At 41.0% G+C, this 19,279-nt stretch overlaps 1 protein-coding gene across 1 annotated transcript in view; it reads right to left on the reverse strand.

Annotated features, from left to right (window-relative positions):
- Positions 1-333: 333 nt before the first annotated feature.
- The window catches only part of LOC143490888 (uncharacterized), a 29,040-nt gene continuing 10,094 nt past the window's right edge, over positions 334-19,279 (reverse strand). The window contains exons 5-9 of the mRNA XM_076989466.1: positions 14,983-15,020; positions 13,691-13,754; positions 4,923-5,111; positions 1,896-2,012; positions 334-1,620 (exon numbers count right to left, since the gene is read on the reverse strand). Of these exons, the coding sequence (XP_076845581.1) occupies positions 1,562-1,620; positions 1,896-2,012; positions 4,923-5,111; positions 13,691-13,754; positions 14,983-15,020 (467 nt within the window). The 3' untranslated portion in view covers positions 334-1,561. The remainder of the gene's footprint in view (positions 1,621-1,895; positions 2,013-4,922; positions 5,112-13,690; positions 13,755-14,982; positions 15,021-19,279) is intronic.

A 19,279-nucleotide genomic window follows, 5' to 3' on the forward strand; every position in this document is an offset into this window, starting at 1 on the left:
ACAGATACAGAAGGGTATCGCATTCAGGGTGAATTTCTACAGGTTTGTTGTGTTCCATAATTCAATCAGGGTAATAAATGGACATCAGGTTCACGTCTTCATTTCTCTGGTCAAATGTGCATGCATTAGCATATCTGCAATCCTAAAGCCAGATTATGGATGACATCACTGAAGCTGCAAGAACTGCAGATCATATGCAGCTGCACACGCAGTCTGAGCACCCACTGCAAGCTTTGAAAGCTCATCAGTAAATCTGACCTAGTTTCCTGCTGGTTTTGGACTGATTATTGCTTAAGCTTCATAAGCATATGGGACACCATAGTGATTAGTTTGTTTTATTACCATATTTTTTGTTAAATACAAACTTGTCTTATGCCTTAACAACTGGAATTTATTTTACAGCAAATTGTACAATATATAGGCAAAAGAGTGAATAAAGTTATTTTTTCTAAGCCCACACATTACAAATGTGTGCTTGCAAATGTATACATACAGTGTGCACTTCTGTTGTGCTGCCAATGATCAGGCCTTTATTCAACATAAAAATTTGTTCTCATATATATATATACTCTCATATATATATATATATATATATATAGTTCTATAGTTCTGCTCAGAGGTCAAAAACATTATTTTGGGGTAAAACATCAGAAAAGGCTGTCTTTCAAAACCCAGTTGCACAAAAAGCACTATTTTAATACTACACAATTCTATGAAAGCACTAAAGACTGTGTGAAGGTTCGTGCCACAATCACATGTGACTGCCACCCCTGGTTTCATTCATGACAGCATCAAGGATGCCTGTAATTGCGATGAGATATAAACATGATGAAGAGTAAGTTGATGAAGTTAATTTCAGAACATGTTGGTCAGACAGATAGGTGTTAGTCTCAATTTTAATGATTCGATAAACCACAGTTGCCTGCAGTAGTTTATGGCAGTAACCTATGCTAATAGTCTATACCTTCTATCTATGCTAGTAGTCTGTATAAGTCAGACTTTGTATAAGTCATCTGAATGAAACAGTAAGTTCAGAGCAATTGTTGAAAGGCCGGATGAAAAACACAAAGGTTTGCTGAATCTAAGACATCAGTTAGTTGATGATTATATAGAAGGGTTAGAATAGAGATTTGATACGTGAAATGTTAATATAATCCTGATCTATTACCTGAAATTTCATACCAAGGTTGTTCTTGTACAGCTTACCTGGTTTGACTTCCAAGGAGCAGACAAAGTGTCATATATGCAAGTTACTCTGGATGAGGGTTCATTTAATTGCCCCAAAACACCCCCACCCCACACCACCAGAGAATGGATATTAAATCTTTTAGAAAGCTTTACCTCCAAAGTGGTAGCATGATGAAATAATGATATAATGAAAAAAATATATATAGAAATAATGAATTTGCCTTTGTCAAGAACAAATCTCAATTCTCTTATGTCTTCATTAGTAAATAAAAGTAATCGGATTGTCAATAGCCTTATTCCATGCTCTGGCAGGGTAGAGAGGCTTTCTTTGCTTTCATCTTAAAACAACTCCTAGTCATCAGAGTGCATCTTCTCAGTGCTGTACGTCTGATACTTTTGTTGGGGCTGGACTCCCAGCAGATGAGGAAATAGCTAAGACAGAGGGATATAGGGCAAATAAACACACAATAAATTATATTAGAACCACACATATATGACTTAAAAATACAAATCATATTATGGTTAGTCTGGTGTTAGGACAAAAAACCCAACTATAGGCTATAGCAGTATTCAGTACTGCTGAATACTTTTATTTGTCTCCTGACTCAGTAAAGTGTGATGTAAAAGGAAGGAACATAAGCCAGTTTAAATGTTATTAAAGTGATTGGTTTGGTTTTATATGTTAATTTTAAGTTGAGTGAGTTTACCTGCTTGTCTTTGTTGTTCAGTTGTTGTCTGAGCAACACAGGTGGAGCCTACCTCTTCCTGAGAGAGAGGAGGTTCTGCTCCTCCTGCAGCTTCTGATAAGCTTGCCTTTGAAAACTCTAGAAAGAGTAGAAAACTGAAATAGTAAAGGCTAAACTGAGCTGTTTTTAAAGACAAATGTTTATTATATTATATATTGTATATATATTATTATATATTAGATTATGGGGACATTTTATATATGCATGCTGACTCCACTGTACTTCGCTGTTTGGATTCGGTTTATCATAGTGCCCTACGTTTTATATCTAACTCATTTAGTCGAACACATCATTGTGTACTTTATGAACTTGTTTCTTGGCCTTCCCTAACACTAAGAAGAAAATGGCACTGGTATAATTTTATTTATAAAGCCTTACTGAGTATACTCCAATTTTATCTGTGTACATTTTTGTCACAAGTTAGGAGCACCTATGACACTCGTTTGTCTAAGAGATGGCTCCTTGAAGTACCTAGAGTTAACTCAGAATTGGGGAAACCAGCCTTTTCATATTATGCTCCCTGGTCTTGGAATAATCTGCAGAAAGCCTTACAGATGGACAATGCTGTTTCTTTAAAAGACTTTAAACTCCTAATAAAAAACTGTATAACAGAAAATGCAACTGTTACATTTAAGCATGACCCTGTGTTGTATTGTTTGAATCTACTGTTATTATTTGAATGTCTTGTTGTTATAAATTTTGTAACTGGAAACGTTGGGCTGTCTTGGCCAGGTCTCCCTTGAAAAAGAGATTTTAATCTCAAGGGACCTCCTGGTTAAATAAAGGTAAAATAAAATAAAAAAATAAATATTGTATTGTTTAATGCTTTGAACAATAATAATGCTAAACATTTAGAAAGACAATTGATAATGTACAGTTCTAATATTAAAATGTATTTAATACAGACTGAATACAGAACTTCATAGTGAAATACTCAAAGCCCCCACAGTTCTGGCATTTGCAGTTAATAAATGTCACGGTACAGCGGGCCCCCTACTGGTCGCCCCCGTGTACAGCGGCAGCTGTCCTGTCATGTTGCATTGTGTGCGTCCCTCAGGTGGGCGGAGCCCGTGATCCGTCTCACCTGAGGGTCGTTTGTTTGCCTATATATGTCTTGTCTTTGTACCAGTTGACCGCTGGTTATTATATCCTTAATTTGGATCAGTTAAAAATTTAGTTTAATTGAAAAAGTGCAGTTTGGTTTGTGCACTTTTTCAATTAAACCATACTTTTTCCCTGAGACTTGGCGTGATCGCTTTCATTTCATTTCGCTCACCCTGCCCGTCACAATAAAGAAACAGGTCTACATGCTTAAGCCCACAAGGTATCAACATGAAATTAATAAATGTAATAAACGTGTGCCTTATGAGCAGTGTTGGGAACGTTACTTTAAAAAAGTAATTAGTTATAGTTACTCACTACTTGTTCAAAAAAGTAATTGAGTTAGTAACTGAATTACTCTATAATAAAAGTAACTCGTTACCAGGGAAAGTAACTATTTGCATTACAGTAAAAAAAAAAGGTTATATGCCAATGAATAAGGATTTTTTGAAAAAGCAGTTTTCACAGTCAGTTGAAATGAGTAGATCATAAAGGTGTTTAACTTTTGACATTTATTGCACATCAACAGACCAGTGCAGGATAAAATCCGTTAAAATCCCAAATCTTTGAAAAAATAAGCAAAAGTAAACAGTTACACTATATACACAGTAAAGTGCACTTACATCTATCAAATTAAATTAAATTCTCTCAACCTGAGACAAATGGTTTGTTCACAACAGAAGTAAACTTAACAATTAAACCTCTATTCTTAATTAAATAAATCAAATACCCAGTCTGGTAGACATTCAGGAACTTCAAGTATTTTCTTAAATAATATTTATATCGCCACCTTGAAAATGATAATTTTTCTTCGGCTTACTCCTGACTCGCCATTTCTGCCTCTTCTCCGTTTGTGTTGTGTGTTTCGTCACGCGTGTAAAAACACTGGCTCTGATAGCTACCATAACGCTGCCTTAGCCAATCGCTTACTGACTTGTTAAGTTAAACAGGCGTTACACCGAGAATCTGTTACTCCTCACTAGTCTGGGCAGTGGTCCACTTGGATTACTGTTACTATATCAATATATAGTAACGCACCGCTTTTAATGTCCAGTAACGTCAACGGCATTGTAACGACAGGAAAAGTAATTAATTATATTATCCCGTTACTGACAAAATGATGCCGTTACCTAACGCCGTTATTTTTAACGGCGTTATTCGCAACACTGCTTATGAGTTAGTGTATCACTAAACACTAATGTGGCAACATGCCATGATGGTAACTCAAATGGCCAGTGATTATAATACTGTGTATGTGTCCTTGTTAAAGCATTGGCTCAGCAGAAAATTAAACTGACAGTTTGCCCAAATGTAGTCAATCAGCCAAAACATTTTGGTGTGAAACATTTCTTTTTTTTGTCTTGCCATAAAGATTACTATAGTCAGCAAATATTGAAAGCTATTTAATCAAAATTTTCATCTAAATATATAAATGTAGATATATCCACGTTCTTCACATCACATTAGCTCATTCATAAAATGATGAATTAATTAATAAATTAATGAATGGAATTTTTATTTATTTTACAATGTTATTTGCAAAAGGGGTTATCTATAATATTCTACCTAATCATTTATTTAAAAGGGCATTCTGACCATCATAAGAGTATCTTAAGATTTTAAAGAAAGAAAATCTAAATGTAGATATGTATTTTAGAAAATTATTAGGACAAATAGTTCCAATATTTTTTTAGCAATAGTTGTTAGTATACATCTAGTGCTAGATTAAACTGCATTTGAGGCAATTTTTAAAAGTGAAAATTTTTGCTGAACTAGGGTTAAGGTTGGTTAGGATTATTTAAGGGATTTTTTAAAACTGTTTTTCTCATCCCTGTTGAGGTACATTGTGCACTCTCCATCTCTTTTTCTTTTTTTTACATTTCTTACCCTCCATTTGGCAGCACAGTTTCTCAAAAGCCTCGGCTGTCTGCTTGTCTGATGTACTCCAACTCCCATCATCATCTGGAAGCTCCTCGGCCTCTGGGCTTGGGCGGTCTGATAACCAGCTCTCCGAAGAGTCATCTGCTGTACCCTGCTGCTGCCGGTACAGCTGGTGTTCCACCAGAAACTGCAACTCTAAATGCAAATAATGAATAAAGTTCTTCATTCAGCACATGTGAGAACTTATTCTATTCAAATGTTTTTAATTACTTCTGAAATCTCTTAGATAATAAATGAGACTTAAGTATTAGTAGAGCTGGAGACATGTTGCTTAACCTAGTATGACATAGATTTCAAATTGTCAGCAAGTATGTAATAACTTAAAATACTTCAAGAAGACCATTAATACAAACAGCAGATAATGGTCTATATTAAGGCATTGTCAACTCTGTGTAATGTATGCATCAGAAGTATGCAAACATACAGTATCCACTGTTATACTATATTACTGTCACAGTATGGAGGCCCCCCGCTGGCCACCTCCGTAAGCAGTGGCAGTATTTCACGTTTGTCGTTGTGACGTCTTGTTTGTCCCTCAGGTGGTCGTGGCCCATTAGGAAACCTGACACCTGAGGGTTGTATGTTTGTCTATATATGTCTTGTCTTGGTACTAGTTAACTGCTGGTTATTGTATCCTTAATTTGGATCATGGGTTTTGCATTGGTGCAGTTTTCGTCTTTATATCTTTCCTTTTTGCTGAGACTGGCATAATGACTACCTTCTTTGGCACTCCCTTGCCTGTCACAGAATAACCACCCGGCTTTCGGAAGCCGGCAATCTCCTTTTCTATTCCCTTCATTTGCGGTCATGTCTCGGGGGGAGAAAAGCAAATATTTTGTCGTTTGTCACCGGTGGCCACGTCTTGTGTTTTGTCCTAGCCTCACCCTTGAACGGCTTTTGAGGGGGGGCTAGTGGGGCTCCTGGCCACGTGAAGTGCCCAGGGTTGTATATATGCAGTATATGTGTTTGTGTAAGCTTTGGCCAGGAGGGCCAGGGCTGCTGCACAATTAATGTATGTACATGTGTGTATATTAGGTGCAGATGTTTCTTCCTGGATGAGCTCCTGTCACAGACTGAGATACCCCCCTCATGCTCGGGGGGATCAGGCTATGGTCCCTCGCACTCCTGGGTAGGGTGGAGCAGTACTTTGCACCACACCTCTCCGAAAGTGGGCGGACTTCCCAGGAACCCAGGGTGGGTGGAGTAGTCCACTTAGAGTGGAGCCTCCCTGCAAGGGGATGTCTCCCCAGGTGGCTAGGATGACCCCATGCTAGGGGCAAGGATTAGCCCCGAGCAGTGATGTCAGTAATGCGTTACTTAGTAACGCGTTACTCTAATCTCACCACTTTTTTCAGTAATGAGTAATATAACTAGTTACTATTTCCAGTCCAGTAATCAGATTAAAGTGACTTATCCAAGTAACTGTGTGTTACTATTTAAAATTTCCTTAGTAAAAATATAAATTTTTGCTTTCTTCTTGGCTCAGTTATACTATATCTGCGTGCAAATCTGTGAGAGCGGCGAGCTTGTTTTACATGTCGTTCTTTGCAGTGTTCTCTGTAATGATATGTGGTTAGTGTTGCCACCTGTCCCGGTTTTCACGGGACTGTCCCGGTTTTCACATGCCTGTCCCGGTTTTCCCGGGCTGTCCCGGATTTTCGTCTTTTTAATATTCGGTCCCGGCAAAAAAACTAGGTTAGTTCAAACCATGATTCAGACTGTTTCTGCACACTTTAAATCTGGTTTTTTTCTCGCTGTGTCCATTTTAAACCCCTCCAGTAACGTTTTACGTTACGTTTACGTTCGCCACCCCGCGCTCAACAACTTACGTTCGCCGCCACACACCGCAATCACCCCCCCAACCCCCCCCACTCAACAACTTACGTTCGACACCCCCCCCCCCCCCCCCCCGTCAACAGATTACACTCGCTCAGTATGACAGTGTCCTTGTTTTTTATCAGACCTAGGTGGCAACCCTATATGTGGTAGTGTAAAGAAATACCCCTCAAAAACAGGGGAAGGAACATTTACCTGATGAATTTTAATGTTGCATTCTGTTCTAGGTTTGAAAAGTGCTGGAATTTTGGCTAAATGCTAAATGCTTGAACTTGTAATTGTATTTCGCTTCACAACAAATAGCTGTCTGACAGAATAGTTTGTTTGCATTACGTTTACCAATACATTTACAAATAATACAGCACAGCCACACAAACATAATGTCAGGAGATACTTTATTTAAATGTCAGGAGATATATTGTTACTGTTTAAAATGCACTTCCAATAAAGTGAGTATTTGAAAAACTAATTTTGCTGCTGAATGTAACTACTAAAGTAAAGTAATGTGGTGTGTTGTGTGTTTTCCCAGTTCCAGGACTACAGGAGGCATGTCTCTGCCTTGTCCCCATTCCCCCGCCCCTTTGTTGGTGTGTTTGTTGTGCTGCCGCTGCTGGCCACACTGCTGTGGGAGTGTATGGCTTGGTGGGGGTTCTGTCATGGTACGGAGGCCCCCTGCTGGCTGTCTCCATCAGCAGTGGCAGTATTTCATGTTTGTTCTTTCGTTGTAACGTTGTATTTGTACCATTAGGGAACCCGACACCTGAAGGTTATTTGTTTGTCTATATATGTTTTATCTTTGTACCAGTTAACTGCTGATTATTGTATCCTTAATTTGGATTATGTCACAGGTTTGCGTTGGTGCACTTTGTTCATTAAATCCTCCCTTTTGCCTGAGACTGGTGTGATTGCTTCCTTCTTTTTCTGCACTCACTAGCTCATCACAATTACTTACTTTCATAAAGAGTATAAGTGAAAAAGTGAAGTTCCTGCTCATCAACAACTGCTGTTGTCATAGACAGCCCCTAATATTTACAGTTCCTTACATAAATCACTGCACTGAAACCTTAACACTAGAGCTCCTAGAGAAGCGAAAAATTTCACAGGGCTTGGTAGGGTCCATGTAGCCCACTCCCCTGCTGTGAAGGGATTAACGCCCATTGTCTTGGTAATGCGGTGGAAGCGGCTCACCCCCAGCTCATACGCTTGCCAAAGCACAAGCTGGCTCACCCCCAAGCTCATATGACCAAAACACCAAACGTGATACTTCACGAAAAAGTTGAAGTTACAAGCAGACTGTATGTTACCGATACTACAACAAACGGCAGAAAATTTGTAGACTCGTGTTTCAAAAGTTACAATTCAATCGCACGTAGAGACGACAGTTTCTCTAATGAGTCCCGTCAAACAATAAAAATAAATAAAATTGTTTGAATCTTGCTCTTTGTATATTTCATATACTATACTATATAATATTTGTTGTAATCAAACACTTTCTGTTTCCGCGTTTGAATTCGCGTTTGAAAAGCTAAGAAATTATATGGCGCAAATTAGCTTGATGCTAATGTTATATAGGAAATCCCATATCATTGCTAGCGAAAATTAGCATGGTCGCGTTGCATCACTGCATCACTGATAAATGTTGTGATCTAAACAGCAGGCTGGAAAAGTAGAGAAAAAGACAGGAAAAAAATTCATGTGCTCTCTCTCTATCTATCTATCTATCTATCTATCTATCTATATTTGTGTTAGAAGCATTTGATAGAAGCATTTGTGTTTCTGCTTGTTTGTGATCTAAACAGCAGGCTTGAATCTTGCTCTTTGTACATTTCTTATACTATCTATCTATCTATCTATCTATCTATCTATCTATCTATCTATCTATCTATCTATCTATATTTGTGTTAGAAGCATTTGATAGAAGCATTTGTGTTTCTGCTTGTTTGTGATCTAAACAGCAAGCGTGAATCTTGCTCTTTGTACATTTCTTATACTACCTCTCTCTATCTATCTATCTATCTATCTATCTATCTATCTATATTTGTGTTAGAAGCATTTGATAGAAGCATTTGTGTTTCTGCTTGTTTGTGATCTGTGATCTGTTTGACTTCTGGGTGCAGAGACTTTCTGGGTGAGGCTGCTGCCTCAGTCTTGCTCTGTGAATTAACATAATAAAGGGTGATGTTTGGCTTTGCTAATTGCTGGCAAGAAGGAGAAGAAGGAGGGGTGATGTCCTGAGAATCCTGAATTCTCAGGAGCTCTAGTGTTAAACAATAGCCACTCTATAGTAAATAGATTTACAGTATATAGATTGATAGTATATAGATTTATGGTATATAGATTTACTGTATCTTGTGCTTCTTAGAATTTCCACTTTTCTAACATAGTCAGTCTCTTCCCACAGGCCAGGCCTATTATCATCCTCCCAAAGTTTGTTTGAGCAACAATTAAAGAAAAGCAGGTTTTGTGACATAATTAACCATAATCCCCCCCCCACCCCCCCCCACTTTCACGATCACTCCTCCTTACCATTGCAGTTCCCATGGCAACACCTACTCATGTACTTGTTTTGGTTTTGCTTCTTGGTATTAATTTACTTGTCCTTTTGGTTGTTTACTGTTCAGGTTTGTGTCACTTTCTTTGTTAGTTAGAGTCCGTGACATCCTTGTTCCATGTGGTCTATTTCACGTTAGTTAGTTGTGTCCCGGGCGGCACGGTGGTGTGGTGGTTGGCACTGTCGCCTCACAGCAAGGCGGTCTGGGTTTGACTCTCGGTCTGGGCTGCTCTGTGTGGAGTTTGCATGTTCTCCCTGTGCCTGTGTGGGTTTCCTCCGGGTACTCCGGTTTCCTCCCACAGTCCAAAGACATGCGTGTTAGGTTGATTGATCACTCTAAATTGCCCGTAGGTGTGAGTGCGTGCGTGTGTGTTGGCCATGCGGTGGACTGGCGACCTGCCCATGGTGTACCCTGCCTTCGCCCGGAGATGCTGGGATTGGCTCCAGCCCCCCCGTGACCCGGACTAGCGGGATTAAGCGGTTCAGATAATGGATGGATGGATGGACAGTTGTGTCCCTGTTTCTGACTAATTCCTGGAGACTGTCACACTCACACTTGGAAAATCACTGTACTTTCAAGGCTAATACAATACTTAACTAGTCTGTGCATTTAAACATGCTGAATTTTAATAGAAGCTGGCAAAAACTTGAAAAATCAACATGTATATGTCACGTTGAGGACCCCGGCCCCTCCCTTTTGGGCGTGTGTTCACGTCGTCTACGTCTTCTAGTCTACGTCAGTGGATCTCCGTGGTTGCGATTATGTCTCGTGATTAGTCGTCGCACCTGTGGCTTGTAACGTCGTCACATGGGGGTTGTGTGGTTTGTCTACTTAATGTGCGTTCGCGCAGTGTCCTGTGCTCATCGTTGTCTACAGTCTACACGTTGTGTGCATTGTGTTGCTGTTTCTCATGCGCTATTGCGCAATATCTGTCTGAAATAAAAGTGACGTTTGTCGCCACAAGAGGGATCCGTGTCTCATCCTTCACCACGACCCCATCGTCACAGAACGACAAGCCGACAAGAGACACCAAGATGCCAGGCTACAAAAACAAGCCGAAGAAGGGCAAGAAGCCCTGCAAGCGGCACCACCGAGCTTCGTCCTCCCCCCAGCGCCGTGACTCCACGCCGACTCTGGCGCAACTGAAGGCGGACCCCGATTGCGCCTACATGTTGTGCATGGTGCGGGAGACCGCTATTCCTGAGTTGGCGGCGGAGTACCGCAAGGAAGCGGTTCGTGTGTGGAGAGAAAGGCACCCCTCGCCTTCCCGGGGACTCTCGCCCATACGGGTAAGCGTCCCTGAGTTCTACGAGCCAGGGACGCCCCCAGAGGGCGGGCTTGCGGAGAGGGAGGACTCACCCCCGCACGGCGATGTCACGCCGACGTCGGAGCAGCTGGAACGGGACCCGCTGTGTGCGGACCTGCTGAGGTTGGCTCGGGAAACCTCCAGTCCCGAGTGGGCGGTGGTCTTCCGCCAGGAGGCAGTGAAGGGCTGGCTAGCCAGACACCCGTCTCCTTCCCGCGTCCTCTCGCCTCTGAGGGTGGGCTCCTGCGTCATTGGTGCTACCGAGTCCACCCCAGAGAGCGAGTTCGGGGCGGAGGACTCCGAGGAGGAGGAGCAGGAGGATGACCACGAGGAGGGTTACCCCCCCTCGATATGCGACGCGTCTACCGTAAACTACGGTGAGGAGGAGCAAGACGATTACCCTCCGTCTGAGTGGGAAGCGTCTACCGTCGACTACGGGGAAGAGGAGGAGGAGGAGTCGGAGGAAGAAGACTACCTCCCTCCGCCCGTAGGTCCCACTCCCTCCGTAGAGGAAGGCGGGGAGGAGGAGGAGCGAGATGGCAATCCTCCGTCCGTGGGCTCGGGAGTGTCCGAGTTCGCGGACAGCGACCTCTACACCGAGGAGGAAGGCTCCTACACGGAGGACGAAGAAGAGAGCCTTCCCTCCTCCGTGGGAACCGTGAAGGGGGGGTGGACCACGTCCTCCAATCGCTCCGGAGGAGAGAGGATGGACTGCTCCCGGGGTGGCAGCCCGGAGCAACCCATGAGTTAGAGCCGGGGCAGCGAGGCGACCGAGATGGAGGTGGACGCGCCCACTGTCAACTCCAGAGGGCGGTCACGGAGCGAGGTGGGCGTGTCATACGGTCAGCTGGGGGGAGAGTCCAGCCGCGCTGCACCGAGCTCTTCCACCAGCCACGCTGCACCGAGCGCTTCCACCAGCCGCGCTGCACCCAACGGAGGGTTCGCAGCAAAGGCAGGAGGGGGAGTGCCCACCGCAGCACCCGGTCTCTCTCCCCTGTTAGCTCTCCTCCTGGTGCGCAGCCTGGCGCCTGTTTCGTGTGTGTGTGTGCCAGTGTTCATAAGTCTGCCCGTATGTTTACCAAATCCCCTTTTCCCGTTTGTTCCTCTGTGTGTGAGTGTACCTGTTTGTGTGTTTGTGAACATCCCGTTCAATGTGTCTAACGTGTTTTCCCCCGTCTTCCCAGGGAGGTGGTTTTAGGAGGTTCGTGGCAGGGCGGACTCTCCGCCGAGGGCGGTCATCTCCCAGACGCAGGACGGAGCGTTGCGGATCCGCCCATCGTTGTGGGTTCGGGGTACTTGGTCCTGTTGGCACCCCGGGACGGGTAGTGCCCTTGGTGGGGGAGTCTGTCACGTTGAGGACCCTGGCCCCTCCCTTTTGGGCGTGTGTTCACGTCGTCTACGTCTTCTAGTCTACGTCTGTGGATCTCCGTGGTTGCGGTTATGTCTCGTGATTAGTCGTCGCACCTGTGGCTTGTAACGTCGTCACGTGGGGCTTGTGTGGTTTGTCTACTTAATGTGCGTTCGCGCAGTGTCCTGTGCTCGTCGTTGTCTACAGTCTACACGTTGTGTGCGTTGTGTTGCTGTTTTTCGTGCGCTATTGCGCAATATCTGTCTGAAATAAAAGTGACGTTTGTCGCCACAAGAGGGATCCGTGTCTCATCCTTCACCACGACCCCATCGTCACAGTATACAATTTTTAAAATTGCATACAAATGGATATTTTGTACAATTGGCTTTTACAAATCTTACAGTGAATTGTAGGTCATTTATACCCTATACAAGATACACAAGCTTATGGCACCAGATAATAAGATGGAGGGGCACCCTTCCTAAAAAGATACTTTAAAATAAATGGTTTGAAATATATGGTTTAAAATAACAAAACATTTATCAGTCAAGTAAAACAGTGCATTATATAGCTATTAAATACTGTTTGTAATGTGTGTAATAAAAATATTTAATATCTTAGACAACTCCCATAAAACATGTAACTGGTAACACATGTAACACAAAAAGCATGTAACAACTGTCTGTTATACAGCACTGTTACACTCAAATTTCTGGGTAGATGATGAAGCACATTCAAAAGTGCAGTTTCCTAATCTAGTCATTTTGATCTTCCTAATCCTGTAGGCTATATGACCTCTGACACATGATTGTCTCTTAAGTGTAATTACAGTCTAGCTTGCACATATGTTCACTGACAATTTCAACCTTCCCCTGACAAAGTCTATATTTCTTTAAATGTTTTTTTATATAGCACTTTTTGAAACATTTGTTGTCACAAAGCAGCTTTACAAACGCATCGGTCAAGATCCCTAATGAGCAAGATAGGGGCAACAGTGACAAGGAAAAACTCCCTAGGTGGGGATTAGGAAGAAACCTTGGGAGGACCAAGACTCAAAAGCGAACCCATCCTTCGTTATAATTTTGATCCCTACAAAATTCCAGCTGGAGCACCCCAGAGGTATATCCCAAGGGTTCCTAATGAAGAATCCTTGTTGGGATCCATTATCTTCCTATCTTTGGTTAAGCACTACCTTTATATTATTTTGCACTTATATATACATTACATCCATATACCTTTATAATTAAACATTTTTAGATGTCCTATATATTTCTTCTGTTTTCTTTATTGTGTTTGTACAACAGAAAGTTGTACTGTGTATATAACTATGTATTTGACAAATGACATGATTTGAATTTGAATGACATCTGATTGTCCTCGCTGTAGATCCTGGTCAGGTGGACTAGTGAGTCAGTGTCCATTGCCGTATCAGTGTATAGCCTGTGTGTATCCATACCCACTCTTATCCACACACCCACTCTGAAGCTGTTTTTCTGTATCTCAAAGGAGCTTTGTTGGGTGTCTGAGCCCTGGGTGACTAGCGGTTGGTTTGAGACACTCATTATAGATAGATCCACCTATAAACTGATACTTCATGTATTAACCTAGTCCATCTATAGTTTCTTCCCTTGTAGTCCCATGTGCAAATATAATTATATAAGTAATAATTTACCTTTTCTTGTTGGTGTGCTCTTTACTCCTTTCCGCCTCTGCCGAGGTGAGTTTAACAAGGCTTGCTGAAAAACGAGGGATAATAAATAAATAACTAAACCAAAAGAATCTGTCTCCATGTTCCAACTGCATTACATTTTTCAATAAATCCTGAGGCAAAATATACGATGTTATATGATGAATTACAATAAATGTGCTACACGATGAATTAAACATCTATCAGTAACCTGGTTCTCTGGCCCAGAGTCACGAGCTGCACTAAACAGCACTAAAGCCACTACTGAATCAGCCCCACTGCTACAAACATGGTCAACAAGTGTGTAAAACTCCCATTGTTGTTTTTCTCCTGTTTTATCACTCCTGACTAATAGAATAAAACTGAATGAAACCGTGAATCATATAGACAATTAGAGTCCCCAGTCCACTACAAGCCCCACCCATACATATTTAAACTAGTGGCCGCACCCACTCCTCCTGAAACCACTGTCAATCCCCAGTAGGTAATTAGGCAAAAATTTCACCAAAATGAACACTAAGGTTATTTGCCCAGTAAAAACAACTGCCTATAAGTGCCTGTTAAAATGCACAACAGTCAACAGCGTTGTTCATTACCGTACAGGTCTGTTTTTATGAATCAGTCATAAGGGCATCTACAGAAGATTTACTGTCTTCACAAAACTGCACTCAGAGTATACATGCACAAAAAGGATGGGTAATGTTAAATATTCATTGGAGAATTCAGTAATTAATTCATATCTTCTCCACCAATCACAATCATCATGTCTCCCAACTATAATCCAGCTGACTAAACACGGAAATGTTTAAGGCTGCACCACCGGTGGTCAAGACAAAGATGCACAAGGTGTACAAGGTGAAGCACAACACAAGCACCCATTTGGAACTGCTGTAATGTATTAATTAATTTATTAATACATGGTTGTAGCTATTTATTAATTATTCTTATGTATTATGAATAAATAATAAATACGATTTATTAAAAATAGTATTAGTCTATTAAAGCACAGCAGCACCCACAGCAGGTCTGGACCAATTTCTCTGTGCCAATCTTTCAGTCTTCATGAAATATATGTGAAATGCATGAAATTCACAAAAAAGCACTTTCATTAAAAAACAAACAAACAAAACCAATATGTTATTGTGCCGTGTGCAAGTAATATCAAGTCTTTCCGCATAAATGAAATTTTAATAAATTACCATAAATAAATTAAACTAAATCTAAAAAACACTGACACAATTTAAACATAAAAAAAACTATAGAACAGAAAAGGTTACCTTGTATAATTGGTTGGGAAGGCGGTCCTCATCTATTTCTGTAGATAATGAGAGAAAGCTTGAATTTAGGCAAATTTTGTACTAAATCACTGGTTAACCATATGTTTACTGGAGAAAAATGTGAGAAATGTGTCTCAAAGCAATGTTTGAATTGTTACACTAAGAAAACCAGAACACACCCATTGCAAACATCAAGACAATGCAACAATATTTTTTTCTGTCATTAACTTTTAAGATTTATACCGAGCTGTAACAATGGAATGTTCTCTATTCAGTGCAGGGTAATGTTAATGCAGAAATAATGTTCATTAGTCAGGTCATGTTAGTTCAGGTTGAGAGCATGCTTCTTCTCTAACAGTTTTCTTGTCCCCTTGCATTTGCCAGGTTATTTAAAAATTGTCCATCTGGGATTTGCAGTTATGTTTTATGTTTTTACATACTGACAAATGAATTATTATCTGGCTTTGGTGTTTAATTTTGCTCGTCTATATTATTATTTTTTTTGGACTACATGTTCACCTGACACTGTTGCTGCTTCAGGTTCCTTGACCTGAATCGACTCTCCCACTGCCATCCCCAGGAGTACAGAACCACATGCAGTTACCACGGTGATGAGTAAGTCTTCACCATTAGCCACACTCTGTCAGAATGTCTGGAAATTTCTGGATTTATGCACTCCACACTTTACAGCCTGGTGCTGGGCAGCTACCATTGGCTATTTGTGAGCCTGGAATGGGCACAGACTGTTTGTTATTTATAGCAGACCTACTTGCTAATGGAACACTGTCATGTCATTTGCTTGCAGTGATTGGTCTGTTTCTGTTTTCTAAGGGTGGCTCTAGTTCTACAACATGGTGACACCCTTGATGATTAGCTGCTCCCCAGCTCATCTTTGGAGATCCAACACTCTTGGCCACTTTCACATCCTTTGTAATGATACAAAAAGCAATTGAAGATTTACCTGTTTAAACAGGCCTTTGATTAATTGTTCAGGTGTATTGTGCCATTTTAATGCGTATGAAATTTCCATTTTATTTCATTTTATTGTTTGTATCCTTTGTAAAGCATTTTGTGACAATTGTCTGAGATAAATGCTATATAAATAAATTTTACTTAATTACTTTCATCTGGCCACATACGAGGACTGTCCGTCAGTGTCAGTTACTCCACATTACTCTGGACTCTACATTACTCTGTGTGACATCTTATCACTCATAGTTGACCTCGTCTTAGACTTCTATCCCAATCATGATAGCAAATTCACGCTGCGGAACTATCACCCCATAGCCAATAAAGCTGTCCTGTTGAAAGATTTGATTATTGATGATGATACATGGACAAATTATCCTGCTCACTGAAATCGGACAATACCTCAGTTACTTTAAGAACTTGAATATGGTGCTTTCTCCTTGCTTTAGTCATGTAGCTAAATCTGAATAATAAGACATTCTTTTGGCTGTTATTTTGTGGGGGCAGACCATGCTTTCCATAAGTACTGGAATAGAGGTGATTGTTGGGCAGGGGGTGTGGGAGGTCTGTAAAGAACTGATTTAGTACACAGATGTTGTTTTACTACATAGATGATGTTTTAGTGTACTAGAAGAAGAGTACCACCTGAAAGGCCTCAGTGTTTCAATCAAGCAGGACAGCCACTTAAAATGTAACACATCATATTAAGAACAAACATTAAAACTACTCCTGAGAAACTGAAAGCTGTCTGCAACATGCTAGTTCCAAAAATTGTCAAAGTCATTTAGAGATATCTTGGTCGACCAGGATTGTGTCATCAATTTCTATTAAAAAACCCATTTCTACCCAAGAGGCAAAATGGAATTGGACAGAGAGTTGTCAAAGGGCCTTAGAGGGCAAAAACTGCATTGGTATCTACACCTGTGCTAGAACCACTGAATTGCCTAAATCCTTTTCAAATACAGACTGACACCAGTGACATGGACATGATGTGGTCCTAACAGAGGAGTAGGATGGAGAAAAAAAGCTTTCGGCTATGCTTTAAGATGTGTTCAGGGGAGCAGAGAAAATATTATGCGGTATCAGAAATAGAATGCCTAGCCATGGTGTGGGCTGCGCAGAAATGAAGACTTGGAAGAAATGGAAGGGAAGGGACTCTCTTCAATGTATTGACTGACCACATGGCACTTGCATGGGTCTGCAACAAGCTCAATCCATTATATAGGATTTTCAGATGGGTGTGATTTTAGGGAGATATTTTGGAAATATAAACTCATGGGCTTTTCAATTAGGGCTTAAGCCACAGATTATTGTTTTATTTTCTGAATTATTATAGTAATTCAGCAGACCATGGGTCAATGATTAAAGTGTTCTGGTGATAATTGAAGAAATAGATGTTTAAAAAAGGTACATTTATTTAAATCTTAGAGGCACCCTAAAAGGCTATTGAGTTAAATCTCTAACAATAATTAATATTGTTTCAGCTGATCATACTCCTTTCAGTAAGATGTAAAACAAAACAAAAAAACTTAGTACGACAGGACACCTTGTTGCTTGGCAACCACAGCATCCCTCAACACTGAATGTTGTATTAGAATGTGTGGCACTGCTCAGCATAAGTAGCATGCTGAGATTTAGTCTGTATGCCAAAATATTTTTTATCAAATATTTGGTTACTCTTGATAATTTTGATGATAGGTTTAATTTAATCTTATATAGTTATTTAACAAAAAATCATGTAGATTGTGAGGGATGGAAGAAGGCTGTTTAGTACATACAAAATGTTTGCTTAAAGTATCTACTTTCCTTCTTAGTCTAATGATATCCAGCTTTTGGGAAGCTTTGCAATGATGTTCCCTTGATGCTCTGTCCTGTGTGTGTTTTAATGTAATCACTTTACCTCTGCCATTCCCTCTGATTCTGTGTTGGCACGTTTGCCTTCTCTTCTAGGCTCAGATGCTCTGGGTGGTACCATGTCAGTCTGTGGTATTTGTGGAGTCTGAGCAGTTTGGGCAGTCTTGGGAGTCTGTTGATGCCTATGGCTGACACTGGGGAACATTTTACTGATGGTTACGCTGCTCATACATTAATTATAATTAGAACATGCTTATTTTTATATGTATTAATAAAGTGTGGTGTGGATAATTCTTATTTGTCTGATGTTCAAATGTATTTTGAGTGCTAGTCACATTAAGCACATTTTTTTCTCCCTTTTCTTAGGTTCCTCTAGAGAGGTAAACAGGATACATTACTGTTTTGCTCCTATTCTGTTGGGGCAGCTAGTACTGTGGAGCTGCTATAAGATTTGTTTATTTGTTTTGGCAAAGTTCCCACATGTACCACATGGGCCATCATGTTACACAGTACTTATCTGTAATACAATACTTTGCATACTAATACAGTCATTACAACAACAGCAGAGACCGCAGCTCTATCAGAGTCTACAGTGGTGGGCTGTAGCCCCGCCTCTGCTGCCAGTGTCAAGGATCTTACACAGAACAAAGTCGGTGCAGTCAAGCTTTTAGCATTTTTGCATAAATGAGGTGGGTGGATTTGAGGTTTCATGGACATAGAGATGTTGAAGAATTAAGATATTTGTTGTGGTCCTTCAGCTTACACACACTTGTTTGACAAAAATAAGAAGAATGCTGAGGCACCTTTCGCTGAACCTTCTGGTTAGATGATATCAGTAAAGAGGAATTGATGAGAGATGATTAGTAAAGAGTTTATTCATGACTGTGTTGCTCTCGGGTTTCTCAGTGCACTGGAATTGGGAACTATATATGAACTGGGGCAGAGTAATCTGCAGTTTTAAATAAAGTAGTTATCTGTTAGCTGGGCTACATTACTGCATGCCCTAAACCCCCCCCCCCCCCCCCCCCCCCCCCCCCTCCCACAAACAACTCACAAGCCTCCTTCTTCACAATCTCCCTTCTTTCACACACTCATTTCTTTGTTTCCCTTTTGGAATGTGTCCACACCTACTCCTTCAACTAACTTGGTTCTTTCTTGTTCCTCTAATGTGCTGCATTTCATGCTCTGTCATCAGACTAGTTTGCTGGCCCATTTTCTACCTTTGTCCGTTGATTTTTTAGTTGGACACCGTGATATTTGAGACTGTGTAGAGAATTCCCTCAATGAAATATCCAGCCCCAATCTCAAGCCAAAGTTGATATCAATACACTGTTGTAACGATTTGTAACCAAGCAGACACTAGCAGGTGAGGGTTTATTAATAGTGAAATGTAAGCAGGAAGGAGTCGAGGTACTGAGGGGCCCATACAGTAGATGGGAAGTCCAAGCTGTAGTCCTATAATCAGTCCAATAAA

This window comes from Brachyhypopomus gauderio, chromosome 1, assembly GCF_052324685.1.
Source record: "Brachyhypopomus gauderio isolate BG-103 chromosome 1, BGAUD_0.2, whole genome shotgun sequence".
In the NCBI taxonomy this organism is placed as follows: domain Eukaryota; kingdom Metazoa; phylum Chordata; class Actinopteri; order Gymnotiformes; family Hypopomidae; genus Brachyhypopomus; species Brachyhypopomus gauderio.